The 17,901-nt window shown below is 37.7% G+C and overlaps 1 protein-coding gene across 7 annotated transcripts in view; it reads left to right on the top strand.

Annotated features, from left to right (window-relative positions):
• NRXN3 (neurexin 3) overlaps positions 1 to 17,901 on the top strand; it is a 569,907-nt gene that overhangs the window by 369,229 nt on the left and 182,777 nt on the right. For all 7 annotated transcript variants that reach the window (XM_021712918.1, XM_021712922.1, XM_021712921.1 and 4 more), the window contains exon 3: positions 1,594 to 1,765. In XM_021712918.1, the coding sequence (XP_021568593.1) occupies positions 1,594 to 1,765 (172 nt within the window). The remainder of the gene's footprint in view (positions 1 to 1,593; positions 1,766 to 17,901) is intronic.

Genomic DNA, 17,901 nt, shown 5'->3' with positions numbered 1-17,901 from the left:
GTTAACTTGTAAGCATAGTGGGTACTTAATAAGTATTGTATTTATGGATTTAATTAATAAATGAATGGATGGACGAATAAAACAACAAAACCTGAGATTCAGTGAAATCTTACCTATATCTTATTTATATGGATTCTAGACTTTCAAAAATATTCTTCTTCTTCCCCTCTTCCTCCTCCTCCTATCTTCCTTTTCCTCTTTATTTTTCTTCTCCTCCTTCTACTTTTTCTTGAATAAGGAAATAGTGGGTAATAAAGGCTAGCAAGCAAATAATATGACTCAGTCTTGTAGAATGTAGGAATTACAACTAAATTTTATTATCCTTGAATGCAAAAACTATTGCCAATAGGTCAGGCAACCAGAGAAATTGAGAAAGATGTCTCCCTGTCACATGTCCCTCCTACACCCTGCAATGCTGTGATGCCTTTCCAAGAAGAGAGACTGATTATATTTGATCAGTAAGGTTACTTTTATTTTATATCTTATTGTGAATTACTCCAACTCTTAGTTGTAAACAATTATTAGAGAAGAAGCATAAAATTATTATATAAGCTTCACTGTTCTTGTACACTCCCTGGGAGATAGATGACGTCATCACCATCACCATCTCCATAATTATTCTCTTTATTGCCATAGTGTTACTCTTTTAGAATTCATTACAATTTCCCTCTCTACAAGTCTTTTGTGGCCACAGGGTTTCTCTTCTGCAGTTTTGTATAAGCTACCACATGGAATATTGCATCTCTCTTTGGATTAATCTGAGAACTAGGTCTGTAAGTATGAGAATTGTGGCTGCCAACTTATTCTGAAAACCCCAGCTCAATTTCACTGGACTCTGCTAAGGATACCTCTTTTTATTTATTCCTTTATTTTTTGAGACAGGGCCTTTCTCTGTCAGCCAGGCTGGAGTCTAGTGGTGCGATCATAGCTCACTACAACATCAAGCTATCCTTCTGCCTCAGCTTCCTGAGTAGCTAGAGCTACAAGCATGTATTTCTACGCCCAGCTAATTTTTATTTTTTGTAGAGATGGGGTCTTGCTATGTTGCCCAGGCTAGGAGAGTATATTTCTATGTGATTTGAATCTGTGGAAAATATCACAAGGCATTATTCTATATACTACCAGCTCTTCTGACATAGGCTCCTAACCATTCTGTCCCTTCCCTTTGCCTTTATTGCCCCCAAATGAGCAAACACGCTCATATTTTCTTTATAATTGTAAATCTGATTTGAGAAGTGATTGAAAGCTTTTATTAGCCTCTCTTAGAAAACAGGCCTAGTTCACTTCACAGAAATGAACTTTGCATTGTCATTGTGTCATTGTTATGTAGTTCCAGGCTTGATACCCGTTGAGGGCAATAGAATGATGTAACCTGTGTGATGCAGCCTGTGAAAGCAATTTGGGTGGCTTTATTCTATTGGTTTTTATGTTCAGGATGAAAGCCCATGGAGAAATATAGAATACTATTATTATCTTCATGCTGACAGCTCCCTCTGGGCACCTACAGGTTTATTGCTAGTTGGAGGATCAACTTTAAAGGGAGAGATCCTTGTGGCTGGTGATAACTATGCCTTTTGTGTTTCTTTATTACAGGAACAGGGGAAAATTGGAGTTGTCTTCAATATTGGCACAGTTGACATTTCCATCAAAGAAGAGAGAACCCCCGTGAATGATGGTAAATACCATGTAGTGCGCTTCACCAGGAACGGCGGCAATGCCACGCTGCAGGTCGACAACTGGCCAGTGAACGAACATTATCCCACAGGTACATGTTGTGCTCTCAGTGGTCATACTGTCACTCACTCTCCCATTCTCACCTCTCAATGGTGCTTTTTCTCATGACTGCCACCAAATCATGAAACACAGAGTGAAGCTTACATTCACATGTTTTGTGTAAGAAGATAAGTCATTTCTTTAGGACTTGATCCAATATAGGGAGCTTCTGGAGACTTACTAACTATGCACTGAACACTCTTTGTCAACCATTGCCTGATACTGCCTGACTGGCTCATACCAAAGACAATAATTGTAGGTTTTCCGGGTCTCTGCAAATGGAGAGGAAGGGCTTCAGCTCTGTCCCAAACTATTGTTGATAATCATGAGACAATCAGTTTGAGATCTGATCTTGGTGGTGCCATTTAGTCAGGTGTGACTAAGGTATAGATGGCCAGGGATGACAGAGAGATTGTGATAGAAAGTCTACTAAACTTGAGTTGATGAACATTAAGTCAGAGTAACAATGAAAGACTAAGGGTGGAATTTTATTTATCTTAAGGTTGACTTTCCCCATTTTTTTTCTCTCCCTTACACTGAGCCTGCCTTGATGTTCAGAGATTGGTAGTCATTTTAATAGCAAGCATGTTGGCATGGGAAAGACAGGGATAATCATCTGTTTAAATTTTATAGTCAAGAAGCATTCAGCAACAGATTCCCAGAGCCAGATGGCTGAATCAAGGACAATGGGAGAAAAGGTTACCTTCTTTAAAAGAGATTGCTCAAATAAGCCCTTAGCTTTCCCTCTCATCTCTCGCTTCTCCCAGGAAAAGAGTCCTGAGCCCTGAACATGAATGTGCCAGAATCGGAAGGAAAAACACGTTCGCAAAGGGCTTTTGCTCCAAAATTGCATTGGCACCTGATGCATGCAACAGAATTGTCAGAATATTGCATTGTTCATGAATGTGGACATGATGCTACATCTGTCTTGCCTATGTACCGAACTCCTCACTGTTTTTTCACCACACTCCTCTAACTTCCTCTATAGTGAGGTGGGCACAGAAACATCAAAGATTTAAAGCACATTTTCAGAAGTCCAACAGCCATTTAGCTAATAAGTATCATGCTTGAGAAAAATATGCAAAGCAAATTTGCCTATTTGTGGTCCAAGATTTTTGAATACCTTAAGGGCTGTGATTATTTCTTCATGCTTAACTCAATGTTAATTTTCTTTAAAAGTCAATCAGAGGCAACTGTGCTGCTGGGCTGTTTCCTAATAGCCAGAATCCCCCCTATGTCTGGTTTAAGAATTGTGAGAATTCCACAAACAGCATGCAAGATCCCCAAAGTATTGAAGCCAAAACACCCCACACACCCATTCATCTACCATGTCAGTTTCCATAAAACAGCCAGCACAGCTGTTGCTGGGGATCTCTTAGAATTTTTCAGATTAAGGCACAAAAATGACCGTATGAAGTTATCTTTGAGTGTTTGAAGAAAGCCAGAGGTGTCAGCAGCTGCTGTAAATTCTTATCATCCTCCAAGTTTACTACACACTAATAGACCTAATTTTTAATGCTTTTTGCTTAAGCCCTGAGGGTTAGGAGGAGAGGGTGAGATGAATCAAAATAGCCCAAGATCTTAAAAACTGTTCATTGGCGCATAGGATAAAAAAAAAAATCAATCTCTCTCTCCATGCATATTATCATTGGCCCTCCTAGAGCAGCTGTGGGGTTTGTTGTGTTTCTAGTGGGAATTCCAAAGATTTCTAAATTGACGTTAACCACTTGTCTTGAGCCAATATACAAGTTTGCTGCCAGCAATGAGAAGGCTCTTTAATGGTCATTTTAAAGCCACAGGTATGTAAGAAAAGTGAGAACCCTTGCTGTGCTCCTGTCTCTCTGTTTTTAGTTCCAAATTATGGGTTTCTTTCTATATGTTTTCAAAACAGAATAAACCTTTCTTTAATGGTATTGCTTGTCCTGAAAACTATTATTATCACTAGTAACTGTTATTTAGTAATAATACGTGTTAGTATTATTGGACAGGGTATAGCAGTTCTAAGTATGGGCCTTGGAGTCAACTGGCTGTAGTTGGGATCTTGTTTTCATCAGCTGTGAGTTTAAGGCAGTCAGATTAAGACCTTGAAATGCCCTAGGCACTGAAATATTTGGTGCTTTTCCCCGTATGTAATTCAAAATACAATAACATCTAACCATAAAATAGGTGTAAGAATTTCTAGCAGCCCTGAGTTTTCTCCTCTGATGATTTCTATAAAGCTTTAAAAAAAAATCAGATTTTGTCTTCCTAGACTTTTATTTTCTATTTTCTTTGTTTTGTTAATTATCTAAGTAGGTGTTTATTCTTCCTATTTGGTGGTTCAGTTCCAAACCGTAGACAAGTTATTGAACCTCTCTGAGCCTCTGTTTCCTAGTCTGGAAGACGAGGCAAATATAATACTTGTTGGGTCAATGTGAAGATTAAGTGAACTGAACACATGTAAAATGCTGAATATACTACTGGGATGATTAAGTCAACACTCAATAGATGTTAGCTGTGAGGATTACCAAACATTTGGGTAACATTTTAAATGGCAACATATTTGTAAATGAAGATAACTTTATTTTGACAATTAAATACCCTGTAAATTGGGTAGGATAGATATTTTGATCTCCATTTCAATTAAAAAGAGACCCAAGGAGATGTTTTGCCTTTTCTAAGGTCACAGTGAATGCAGGAAGAAAGACGACCAGGTTCTTTGGTTCCCAGTTGGGCACAATTTCCACTCTTGCTCCTGCAAAAACTTGGGGGATGTTTTGAAAAATGCATAGCTAGAAATGAGCATTTTTCTTCATGTGTTATCTTAGATTTACTTATTTCCTTCAGGAAGTGTCATATTTTAAAGGTCACTTCCAATAATCACACAAAGGTCGTTAATGTGAAATGTGGAGTCAAAAATCCTCATTAAAGAAAAATAAAAGTTGTATTAGCATCAATGAGTTCAAGCTGTTCTTACAACAGTGGCAATGTGCTCTCCTAATCAGTTGAAAGAATACTGAGTATTTAAAGAAGCTATTACCTTACCTTTCAGCCTAGATTAAAAAGCAGTGTGATGTACTAGACCAAATTCAGTATTTGAGTTTTACACTCCACCCTGCCAAGACTTCCTACCTTTTGAGCCTTGGATACCTTATTTTCTCTCCTGCCTCCTTCTCTGTGCTATTGAAAGTATTGGTTTAACTAATCTAAGGTATCATTACAATAATCTGGCAATTTTTAATAATTTATTTTAAATAATAAGATCTAATAAGATCAAAATTCCCCCCTCTATCTTTGTTTCCAGGAACAAAGTCACCAACCCGGTGAGACAATCTTGATACAGTTTACACAAAAACGATGTGTCCCCATATCTTCAAGTCATACTTTATTGATAATAGTAAATTAGCAAGCATCAGGAAGAGTTCAGTCTTGCTACTCACTTATTGCTAATGCTTCAACAGTATGGAAATATAGAGTTGTTCCTCCCAAATATTCCCTGAAGTTATTTCATTCTCAGGGAAAGTTCTCAGGCAATCATTCCTGCACACCAGGTCTGAATAAGTCAATTGTGTACCAGGATGAATGGGTCAACTCCAGAATCTTCTCATGTGCATTTGTAGGCTTTCATGGGGGCTCTACCAAAACATCCCACTGTGAAATATTTAGAACCCAGCTGGACACAGGGCATGTAGCATTGGCTCTTTGTGAATCAGGAAGGATACTGAATGAATTATAGCTCTACAGCAATTGGAATCTTATATCACTTAATTCTGGGAGTTAGAACTCAAAAGCAACTTCTTTCTTTGAACCTGAAAATAGAAAAGCTGAGAAACAGGGAAGGGAAATAAAAGAAGAACCAGCCCAAAGCCATCATCCAGGCACTGACAAATGTTTCTTATAAAAGTCACTGATTGCTGCCTCTACACAATGCAGTGGTGAGGACAAGGGAGAGGAGGTGAAAGGTGACTGGTACATGAGGAATTAATTTTAGCCGCAGCTCTAGGCCCCCCTGGAGGCTGAGCTGTCTGGGATTGTTCAAGATCCTGTCTCTGCTGTGAGTGGGTGGCCGGTGGTGTTATCGGTGCTTTAGACCCCTGACGTGGTGCAGTAAGGGCTTTTCAGGTTTCAGCCAGGCTCCCTGGGAGGTGAAGACTGCTAAGCAGCTCCATTGGGAAGACTTTCCATCTTCCCACTCCAGGCGGGCTGAGGGGAGTAGAGCAGCAACAGTGTTTTTCTTGATATTACATGCCAACTCAGTTGAAATGCTCTCGACTGAATTCTTCTTCTTCAGTCAATAAAATACCTACTGGTGACCTAAGTCTAAATCCGGTTTGATAACTAACTCAGAACATGAAAAGGATGTAAAAGTAGCTCTTTTTCAAGGACACTAGATTAGACAATTCTCTTTATATTGGAGTGTGTCAAATTCCACAGAATCTTGTCTTTGTAGGGACTGAAAGAGAAAGTATTGTTAAAGTTACTAAAGTGCTAACTGAAACACTTCCTCTTTTTTTTTTTGAGTTGGAGTTTCACCCAGACTGGAGTGCAGTGGCCACTCCCGGCCACCGCAGCCTCGACCTGCTGGGCTCCGGCAATCCTTCCGCCTCAGCCTTCCAAATAGCTGGAACTACAGGCGTGTGCTACCACGTCCAGCTAATTTTTTGATTTATTATAGAGGTGAGGTCTCATCAAGTTGCCCAGGCAGGTCTCGAACCCGCGGACTCAGGCAATCCACTCACCGCAGCCTCCCAAAGCACGGGATTACAGGCTGAACCACTTTCATATACATCATTACATTTGAGCCTCACTTCACCCTCTGATGACCTGTGTTTGGTATTATTACTCCTGTCGTACTCATTTTAAAGTTATATCATTAAGGCTCTTGAGAAGCTAAATAACATGTCCAGTGTCACATAGCTTAAGGGGAAGAGCCAAATTCCTATCCTGTTCTTCAGACTGTGATACTTCAAACTTCCTGCCCATGAGATATGACTTTATTAATGACACTTTTTTTTTGGTAAAATGTATTCTCAAATGACAGTCTCTGCCTGGGCTAATTTAGTTACCAAAACTTCTCAATCTACTATTACATGGGGCTAAAGAATTCTTTGTTCCACGTGTGTGTATGTTGGGGCTTGGGTCCTGTCTTGTGCATTGTTGAGTTTTCAGCATATCCAAGATTTTCAACCACTAGATGCCAATAGAATGTTTCCACAAATGCCAAAAATTATCTGGGGGACAAAATCAGCCCCAACTGAGAAACACTGACTTAGAGAAAGCCTACAACATATTTTGTTTTAAATGCTTATTGTCTTTTCATAATTTAGACAGTACACAGGAGGATAAGAAAGATTTTCCACATCTCACCCTAGATTATTGAGACTTTGAAGGATTAAAAACAAGTCTACATACTTGACATGATGCTGAAATTTCTCAGGTCTTGTGTTTTCATTAATTCCTAGCCAGGAGATTTTCTTTCCTTTTCTTTCTGTCTTTACCTGCAAACATTTGAGGCCTTGCCAGATTTGAAGTACAAATTAAAACAAGCCCCATCTACCTGACCATTCATCCATTCAAGACCAGTGTTCCTTTCAGTTCAACAGGGGGGAAAAAAACATAGTGAAGTCCTGCAAAGGGAATACAAAGTATAAATACAATCAAGAAGGAAAGTCATATTTGAACACAGCTTCAAGACTGCATAGATATAATGGCAACTAGGAGAGACTCACTTAATGAACGTGTTTGAACAGTGCTGGGTATAGTTTAAAGCCATCTTATAAATAAGTTACTCAAACATTCAGTCACAAACTGTTATCAATTCATCAACCAAACCAGTGCATCCTGGACACTCACACTGCTAAAGAGTCATTGTTTCCAATTTGTCAAGAGTGAATTAGGATTCACAAGTTTGTAAGTCTCTATTTCCAAGGGAATTTCCACATTATGCCGTTGGTCTTTGGTTTAAAAAGTTGTTTTAAAAGATTGTTTTCAACAGCTATTTACATACAAATTTTCATGTAAAGTAAAGGTCTTCAACCTGGCTTCAAATGAGAATCCCCTGGGGAGTTTAATAAATTGCTGGTGCTCAGTCCAGTCTCAGGTCATCCAATTTAATTGGTTGGAAGTAGTCCATAAGTCAGTACATCAGTATCCCCTGGGAGTCTGTTAAAAAATGCAGACTCTCAGGCTCCACCCTAGACCAACTGAATCAGAATCTGTTTTAACAAGATCCCCAGGTGACACATCTCACTACAAAATTAGAGAAGCACTCACTGGTGCAGGCATTGGTGTTTTTAAAGAAGCTCCCAAGGTGATTCTATACGCATGTAGGTTTGAGAATCACTGATCTGTAGAAGCTAAAAATGTCTTTTTCTCTTCTTTCAGACTAGTGCCGTACAATATGGTAGTCACTAACCACATGTTGCTGTTGGGCACTGTGGCTGGAATGACTGAGACCCTGACATTTTTATTGTGCAATTATTATGTCTTAGGCACTGAAGGCTTTAAATACGTTTCTCATTCAATCTTCATGCCAACACTGTGAGGCTGTAGGTTGGTGACTGGTACAGAACTAGAATATAGCAACTCTTATTTCCTTTTACCTGTTTTCTATCATGTGAATCTTCATTTACATGATTGATAAAAATAACGTGCATTTGCCTTTATGTACTTTCTAAACTTTGATATTATATAATCACATGGATAATAACTCTATTCATGGGGATGTTGAGAGACAGTAGAGGATGATGATTAAGCATAAGAATTCTGGAGTCCTATTGTCTGGGTATAACTGAGGGCCCCTGGTCCTATCCCTTGCAAACCCACATACGACCTTAAGCAAGTTTATATTGTTGAAAAGTTTCTTTTGTTGAGAAGTTTCCATTGTTGAGAAGTTGCTTTAATCTCCACTGTCATATCATATATTTTCTCCCATTAAAACCAAGTGAATAAAGACTAGGTGTGGTGGCTCATACCTATAATCCCAGCACTTTGGGAAGCCAAGGTGGAAGAATTGCTTGCGCCCAGGAGTTTGGGCTGCAGCAAGTTATGATCGTACCACTGCACTCCAGTATGGGTAATAGAGTCAAACCCTGACTCTAAAATAAAAATTTAAAAATTAAAAATTAAAAAACCCAAGTGAATGTTCAGATTGACATTTAATATAGAACACTTCAAAACAAACAAACAGAAAAGAAGTACTAGCTAGAGATACATTTCCTGATAGAGGTGCCAAACTACTTTTTCATGAGCTGTATTTGTATGCCCTGACAACATGGCTATGGTACAAATCAATCAACAAGCTTGGCCCCAAGGTATCTTTTACCTTACCTATAAAAAGAGGATTGTGATCACTGTTCTATCTCAGAAAGTAGAGGTTATCTAAATCCAGTAAAGTACTACATGAGTGATACTTGTAGTTGCAGGTGTATTATCAGGATTATCTGCCACCTGGATGCCTTTTATTGCTTGAGAAGTCTTTCTACACTGAGGTTTACTTAGCAAGGGGGAGAATAAGGAACCAAAGGAGATCTTCCACTTTGCTTTCTTATCTTTCATGCAGATTTCCACAAGAGTAGAAATGGTTCCAAAGTGAGGACATGTGCACTGAATGAGCCCATTGTCCCAGAAGTTTAGAAAGTGGCAGATGGTGCCATCCACAATTTCTCAGCCAAACTCATCCATTTGTTTAGCATTGTCTACATACTCCCCACTTCATGGGCAGCAGCCATCCTTCTTAGCCTAGAAGCTATTCTTGAGGTCAGTGTTGGTCTTATTCCCATTTGATAGATCAGGCATAGTCCAAGAGAGTTTAGATTTAGCTTAGTTTTGGAAATACTGGTATCCAACCCAGGACCACATGACTTGAGAGTCCTGATTTTTAATCACACTCTCTCTTTCCTTAGATACTCTTGGATACCCTGGCACAGTTGCATACCCTAAAAATTATGATTTTTCACTCAAATATTGACAATGTCGAAGTTTTCTTTCAAGTTAAATTCTAGAATTTCTCTCTCAAGTTAAATCTCCAATTTCTGCCAAGTCTAGAAGTCAGCATTTCTCTGGGCACCTACAAGCATTTGCCCTCATCTATATCATAGGTGAAACCTTCTGGGGATTTGGTAGCCTCTTTCCTTTTAGGGGTCCCGTTTTACCTTCTGGCATCATATCTAAGCAGAAAGGGAAAGCTTTTAAGTAAAAGGCTGTTTTACCATTTAGAACTTTTTGGGGGGATGAAAGAGTGGCAAGAAGGCACTTAGTATTTCTTTATTTTTATTTTTATTTTTTATCAAGCAAACTTCCTCTTTCCTCTGTGAATTCCCATTCACAAGATAAATAGCCTTGTATGTTACAAGTTAAATATAATTACTGCTATCAAATCTAGAGCTTTTTCTCTCTCATACATGGCTCTTAGAAGCTGATAAGCATTTTAAAGCAAACTGCAAGTTGGGCTCATGCTAAAATTTAACATAACCACCCAGAAAGACAATAAAGGTTTTAGAAATACACACGCATACACACAAACACACACACACACACACACACACACACACACGCACACGCACACGCACATATACATACATACGTATTATTCTGTGGAAGAGAACATCTGTGATAAAGGAAGAGGGGACACATGAACACATGGCACATGAAAACTTGCCCCTAAGCTATTAGGTTAACACACAACTCAGGATTTTTTAGAAAGGAATTAAATGGCACATGCAAAGGGGCTTGTTATAATTATGAAGATTTGCATCAGATAATAGCAATTATAGTAACTAAAGACATTATTTATCCAGAACTCATTTTTGAACCTAGCAGTGCTTTTGGTGTACAAGGGGTGTTGAGCAAAAAAATCACTTTGCTGCAGCCTTTTGTAGAACTGTATAGGATGCTACATCGTAGTCTGGGTCCTGGTTTATGCATTCCTCATTGTTAGTAGACTGTCTTGAGATTTAAAGGGGAAAGGAAGTCCTTTGCAAATTATAAGGCACATGGTATTTGTTTAGCCATAAGTTAAATATCATAAATATTATAGTCTAGGGACTTGGTGAACTGACAAATAAGAAATTAAAGGGTCACTTTTAGGCACTATTTAATTAGGGATATAAAGAAAAGGATTTCTTAATTTCCGTCTATAGTGCGTATATTTATTTAATCATATCCTTGGAATAATACCTTCAAGATGTTAAATACAATATCATCAGACAATGTGATTTTTAAATTATGCTCACTTGAAATTCTGTGATAAAAAATTAATATAATTTCCCTTTATGTGAGACACCTGTAAATTTTTTGAATTAAAACATCTACAAATTTTTTTGAATTAAAACAATCATCAAAGATTGCATAATTTTAAAGCTGGTTTGAATTACAAATTTTGTTTTCCCTCTTGTCACATGAAAACTCCAGTTCAAACAGTTAAAACAAATTCTGGCCTTCATAATTTGTCTGTAATTATAAAAATCTAAAATTATTTTTCCACTAATAAATACAATTACCCTGTACTATTTTCTTTTGTTTTGTTTTAATGTGTTAGAGCTGAATGAACATCAGATGTCCTAACACCTATGCAAGAACATAGTTTTATTTATAGGAAAATTTTCCAAGTGCCAGTTGCCTCAATTTAATTTTTGGACACGGTTGTAGGGTCTCTGTAGTTACTTAAAGTCTAAAAAGAACATCGAGCTTCTTTGAGAAAGGTAGTACATAAATATCCAATAATAATAATATATATTCACATACAGTATATCACTTATAATTCTATAAAGCAGAGAGGGTAATGAAAGGTGCTCTATACCGTAAATCACTCAATCGATTGTAATCATATTGCAGCTCATCTCAAAGAGATAAAGACCTTCCACTCTCTAAAATCCCTGTCAATATCCCAGCAGGCTGAAGAGAGGGGAATGGAGGTCAGGAGAGGAAGGAGGGAATGAGTCAAGGACAAAGAGGCACTTTTAATCTTCAGTTCATGGAGTTAACATAAATTTGATTGAGTTCCAGTGATATTTACAGTTTGCTCCATAATATGTATTTCTTTTTCACAGCGTACTTTTACAGCCTTTCAGTAAGTCCCTGATACTCTGTGTTGGCCTCATGGCAGGGTTTGCCAAATACCTATGGTAGATATACGATACTGCGTGAGAAGACTTAAGGACTAGGTATATAGGGAGCAAATGACAGTTCAACACAAGTCAAATGTGGAAGTGTATATCAAACAATGGAAATAAGTTGATAATGTGCTAGTAAAAGATTTATATTGTACTTTCCAACAGCAGAAACACTGCAAAAATCTCTTTACTAACTGCTGTTACCTTTAATGTAAACAAGGTTGCTGTTTCTCTAACCTTATCAATGAGGTGGGGTTGAGTGAAGTCATCTCTTTGTGCTTTATTTATTCACCATTCAACAAATATTTGTTCAACGTCTGCTTTGCATGTGAATCAGTGCTAGGCAATGGGTGCGTGGTGAAAAACAAAATACAGCCCTTGACTTCAAAGATCCTCTAGTGGAGAAGAAGAAAAATATAAGTACATAAAGAAAGTGTTTTCATACTTAAATCTTACTGAGCAGTTATTAAGTGCCAGATGGTATACTGAGTTCTTGTATTAATTCTTCACAATGGCCCTAAGGGGTAGATACCATTTTTATTATCATTTAACATCTGAGACTATGGAGGCTTATAAGATTAGTTGACTCCCCCGGGGTTAAGCTAGTCAATAAAGACCTGGAACAGAAGCCTGTATATCTTGGAAGGCAAACCCAATGCTCTTATTTACTATACTGTCGTGCTCCTGCAATTCCACATAGTGGAAGAAGTTGCCATTATTGGGGTGAGATCTGGGTTCGATGGCAGGCACACATAAATGCCTGAGGGAGCCTGGAGACCAGATAGAGATGAGCATGGAATAGAATTTGGGCCACAACCTTGAACTCTCTGGAACAATGCTAATAAGCACCCAACTACCTAGAAATACCCCACTGTAAAGTGTGACATGACTACCTACACTTTTCACACTGAGGGAACTAATGGTCAGTATGTTTCTCTTTTTCTTGTTTAAACAATTTTTATGGTTTTATTGAGGTATGATTGATGTACTAAAACCCTGCACATATTTAATACCCACAATTTGGTGAGTTTAGACACATGCATCCACCTGATTGTATCATCACAATCAATACAATAAACATATTCCTCACACATTATTCCACTTAGTGTCAGCTTCCAAGTGGCTACAGGGTAGAAGTATTACTCTCGTTCTTTTACAGGTGAGTAAACCAAGACTGACGGAGGCTGAGCACATTCGCTGGTCACCTGTCCAGCAAGTGTTATCTCTAGGATTCCACACAGATTTGTTTTTTTCCCACATCCCAATCTCTTTGTTACCCACTTTTGCAACTGTCTTCCAGGAGCACTCCAGTCTGCATTGTATAAAGAGCTCAGATTCGTTTGGTTGACAGATATAAATTCACATACAAATTTTCTATTGTTTCCTACATCGCAGTGCGTGCAGAACACTCTGTAATTGCATTATTAAACATTTACTAGAAATTCGCTTCTGCCCAATGCACAATTGCCAGTCTCAATGTTTAATTAAACTAGATTTGTTGTCATTTTAATCATATTAGAGAAATGGGGTTTTCTCCGAGTTCGGTGGTAAAATCTTCATTCCAAATGCCTCCAAGTATCTGAAAGCTGTATATCCTAGAGAAGGGGATGAGGATATTACAACCTAACCTCATGTAAAAGATTTTAGGGGAATAAAGTAATTAATAATAGGCAACATTGGAATACAGTATCTGTTATTGAATCCTCATAGCATCCTGGAAAGAGATTGTATTATTATTACTATGTTAGAGATAAGGCAATTAAGTTTCAGAGAGGTTAAGTAACCTACTCCAGTACTGCATAGCTAGTAGGTAGTAGGAACAACGTGTATTTGAATGTGGGCAGGGAAACTTTTATGACTTTATTTAGATTAGGGGTCAGCAAACTTTTTCTCTCAAAGACCAAATAGTAAATATTCTAGGTTTTACAGACCTATATTATACATATAAATGTTATGCTTAGATATGTAATGCTATATTTCAATATTGTATAAATAGTAATAAACATATTATAGGTTTTTCATGGTGTTTGCACAGTTATTCAATTCTGCTGTTGTAATGCAAAAATAACCATAGACAATATGTAATGAACAGGCATGCTGTATTCTAATAAAAATTGCTTAACAAAAACAAGCATGATGAGCAGGATTTGCCTCTTAGTTGTAATTAGAGTACCCTTGATTTAGATCATAGATATTTGAAGCCTACAGCTTCAAAAATATGTTGAAACCTACAGTATTTACTGATCCTTCAACTTTTTTGTGGATTGTTTTATCTCTGTTTGCAATAAAGAGAGCAAAATTATCTCTAGGTGGATGAGTTAAATCCTCAGAGACACAAAGAATAGTAGTACTACGTAGAGTGACATAGACCCTCTGGTGAAGTTAATTCAGGATAAAGAAAAGGAGGAATAAAATACATAAGAGGAACAAGCACACAATTTACCTAAACTTATAACAAAAAGCAAACAACAAAACAACCAAATGCTACTTTCCTGATCCAACACCAAAGACAGATTCAATTCTATCTTCATTTATAATTTGTGGTACCTTGCTTAGAGCAAGACTTCAAGATGATAAACAGAAAACATAATTTCTTTAGTTCTGCTTATTCTACTGAGTAACTATGAGCTATGGTGAACCAAATACACTTCCCTCCCTCTCCCCTAAAAAATGTTACATTCTTTTCTTTTCTTTTTTTTTTTTTTTGAGTTAGAGTCTCACTCTGTCGCCCAGACTGGAGTGCAGTGGCGCTCCCGGTCACCACAGCCTGGACCTGCTGGGCTCCTGCAATCCTTCCGCCTCAGCCTTCCACATTCTTTTCTTTTAAATTAATGGGTTTGTATTAGCCATTGTCTTAGCTGTCCTAGCCTATTTCCCATAACTCTTCTGCACAAAGGTGCCAGTTGATGCCTAGGACTTCTTTTCTCCCTGCTCCCTGATATGTCCATCTTCTAAGTCCCAGAGAGTGTTCCCTTCATTACCTCAGCATTGGTTGCTCCCTATCTTGACGATGAGAGCTTCCTGCTGGAGCTTTTGTTTCATTTCCAGTCATGAGGGTGATCTGCAGTCACGAGGGTGAGGATGGACTTTCTTTAGATGTGGCTCAGCCTACTCCTGCTATTTTTATAAATGTGCATAAGTGTACAAGGATGCAGTTACCTAAAATAAATTTCTAAAAATAAATTTGACCTATATCTTCCTATTCTTCCCAACCCAGTAACTTCCATTTTACTTTTTGCTTCTATGCATTGGCATATTTTTAAAGATTTCACATGTAAGTGAGATTATGCAGTATATTTATTTCTGTGCAGAGCTATAGTCATAAAGGATAAATAAGTCTAGAGATCTAATGTATAACATGAGGACTATATTTAATAATATTGTATTATATACTGGTAATTTGTCAAGAGAGTAGGTTTAGGTTTTAGGTACTCCCACCACAAGAAAGGATGGAAGGAAGGAAGGGAGAGAGGGAGGGAGGGAGGGAAGGGGGAAGAGAGAGAGAGAGAGAGAGAGAGAGAGAGAGAGAGAGAAAGAAGGGAAGGAAGAAGGAAGAAAGGAAGAAAGAAAAAAAACCACTATATGAGATGATGGGTATGTTACTTTGCTTGACTGTAGTATTAACTATTTGTATGTATATCAAGATTAAGTATATCAAAACATCATGTACACCTTAAATATATACCAATTTTTAAAAATTGTTTATTTTAAAGATGCAGGGTTAGGTATACAAATGTTCATTATGCAGGTACCCTTGGTAATTAGGTGCGCCACCTTCCCTTCCCTGGCAGTTTCCCACTACTGCCAATCCCTTTTTTATAGTATTACAATAATTTTTCAAAGTCCCCTTATGAGTGAGAACATGTGATACAGTTATTTGTTTCTGTGTTAGATCACTCAGTATTATAGACCCTAAGTCCATTCAAGTTGCTGTGAAGCTCATAATTTTGTCATTCTGTATGGCTGCATAATATTCCATCATATATAAGTACCACATTTTTTTTTGTAGACCTCTTTTGATGGGCACTATGGTTGGTTCCATGTTTTTGCTATGGTGAATAATGCTGCAGTAAACATGCGTGTGCAGGTATCTTTTTCATAGAGTGATTTGAGTTCCTCCGGGTATATTCCCAGTAGGGTCATATGGAAGGTCGAGTTTTAAGTCTTTTAGGAATCGCCAAACTATTTTCCACAGAGTTTGTGCTAGTTTACACTCCCACCAACAGTATAGACATGTTCTTTTTTTTTTTTTTCAAATTAGGAAAACCAAACTGACGCACATTGGATTTTATTTACAAAATAGGCATCTCTTCACATTGTGCTGACCTCAATATTGACTACAAAAAAGTTATCAAAGTTCTTACTACCAGAATAGAAAACATATGCCACCAGAGTTGGCTCAAGCAAAGCAGTTTTTATCCCCCTTTTTTTTAAAGGCGTCAAATATAGTAGGTGCTTAATAACTTAAACTACACAACTTGCTGAGATTATTGAAGATTTTGGATGTCAATGACTGCACAACACATGGATGACTGCATACACAACAATAAAATATGTTGAGGTATGTAGCACATTCTTTACAAGCACTGACTATAAATAATTTCACTTTTATAACAATAAAAAAATTAAACATTTACTGTTAATATCTTTTAAGATTTTACTAAAAAAATTTTGTGGAAACAATTAAATTTTATTTAAAAAAAATTTTTTTTTTTTTTTTTTGAGTTGGAGTCTCACTCTGTCGCCCAGACTGGAGTGCAGTGGCCGCTCCCGGCCACCGCAACCTCGCCTGCTGGGCCCCGGTGATCCTTCCGCCTCAGCCTTCCAAGTAGCTGGAATTACAGGCATGTGCTACCACGCCCAGCTGATTTTTTTATTTATTGTAGAGATGAGGTCTCGCTGCCCAGGCGGGTCTTGAACCCGCGGGCTCAGGCAATCCACTCACCTCAGCCTCCCAAAGGCGCGGAATTACAGGCTGAGCCACCGAGCCCGGCTTAAAATATTTTTGACATTGCTGAAATGATTATTTATTAGACTCAAAGGGCGAATTTCCCAGTATAATTAGATAAAAAGATAAATAGGAGATATAAGATTTCAGTATCCATGGAAGCCAGAAAAATGAATATAAATCTAGCATAAATATAAATGTAAAATAAAAGTAAATCTTAAGTCTCATACAGCCAAGCTTTAGAAATACTTATCACTTCATTTTATACCTATTTAAAATTGTTGTGAGGTGCTATTTCAAATAAAATAAACATTTATATAAGTGAAGTACAAGGTAAAATGGCACTAAATGCCTTTAGCCCTTTAAAATGAATAGCTGAATTTTTTACTGAACTTTCTGTGTGATAAAGGTGGCACTGGATCTCTAGAATACGTAAAAATAAAAGCAATTCACAGAAAAATATCTATTGTTCTCAGGGAGCAATTGAGCTCTCCTAGAGGAGGCAGACCAAGTGAAATCTAATAGTCTTGCTTCACTTTGTGACTTTCTCCCACTATGACCTTAGAGAATTTTGAGCTCCAAGTAGGTCTATAAAGGGAATTTTAAAACACTCTTAATAGATCTGTTCTTGAAATAAGTCAACTAAACTGAACCAGACGCTATGCCAACACACTGAAAGTCCTGACCAAACCTGATCCCAGACCTTCACAGACGATTCTCTAGTCTTATTTCTCTCAATAGCTGTATGCAATTCCTCCAAAACACTAATTTCTAGTCATCCTTCCTAGTAGTCTGGGTGAAATGAGATAATGGTTATAGATGTCACTAATGAGCAGGCCTAAACATTATTGAACATTGTAGGCAGTAAGTTCAGCCTGCTCTGTGTCTGTGTGATGATATAACTGCACCTTTTGGTCAAGTTACAGTGCCTTTAATCTTCTGATCAAATAGAACAATCAACGTAGTTGTACTTTGTTCCTCCCTCTTCTGGCTTTGATTCTTTGACATGTGCTACTCTTCACTCTTGTTCTTTAAACCTCCCTCTGCCCCACTGGCACCTGCAGCTACTTAGAACAAGTAGTTGTTCAT

This window comes from Carlito syrichta, unplaced genomic scaffold, assembly GCF_000164805.1.
Source record: "Carlito syrichta isolate Samal-C Ts95f unplaced genomic scaffold, Tarsius_syrichta-2.0.1 Scaffold303723, whole genome shotgun sequence".
Classification (NCBI taxonomy): domain Eukaryota; kingdom Metazoa; phylum Chordata; class Mammalia; order Primates; family Tarsiidae; genus Carlito; species Carlito syrichta.
The sequence above is the reverse complement of the archived record's forward strand: the minus strand, read 5'-3'. Positions and strand labels throughout refer to the sequence as shown.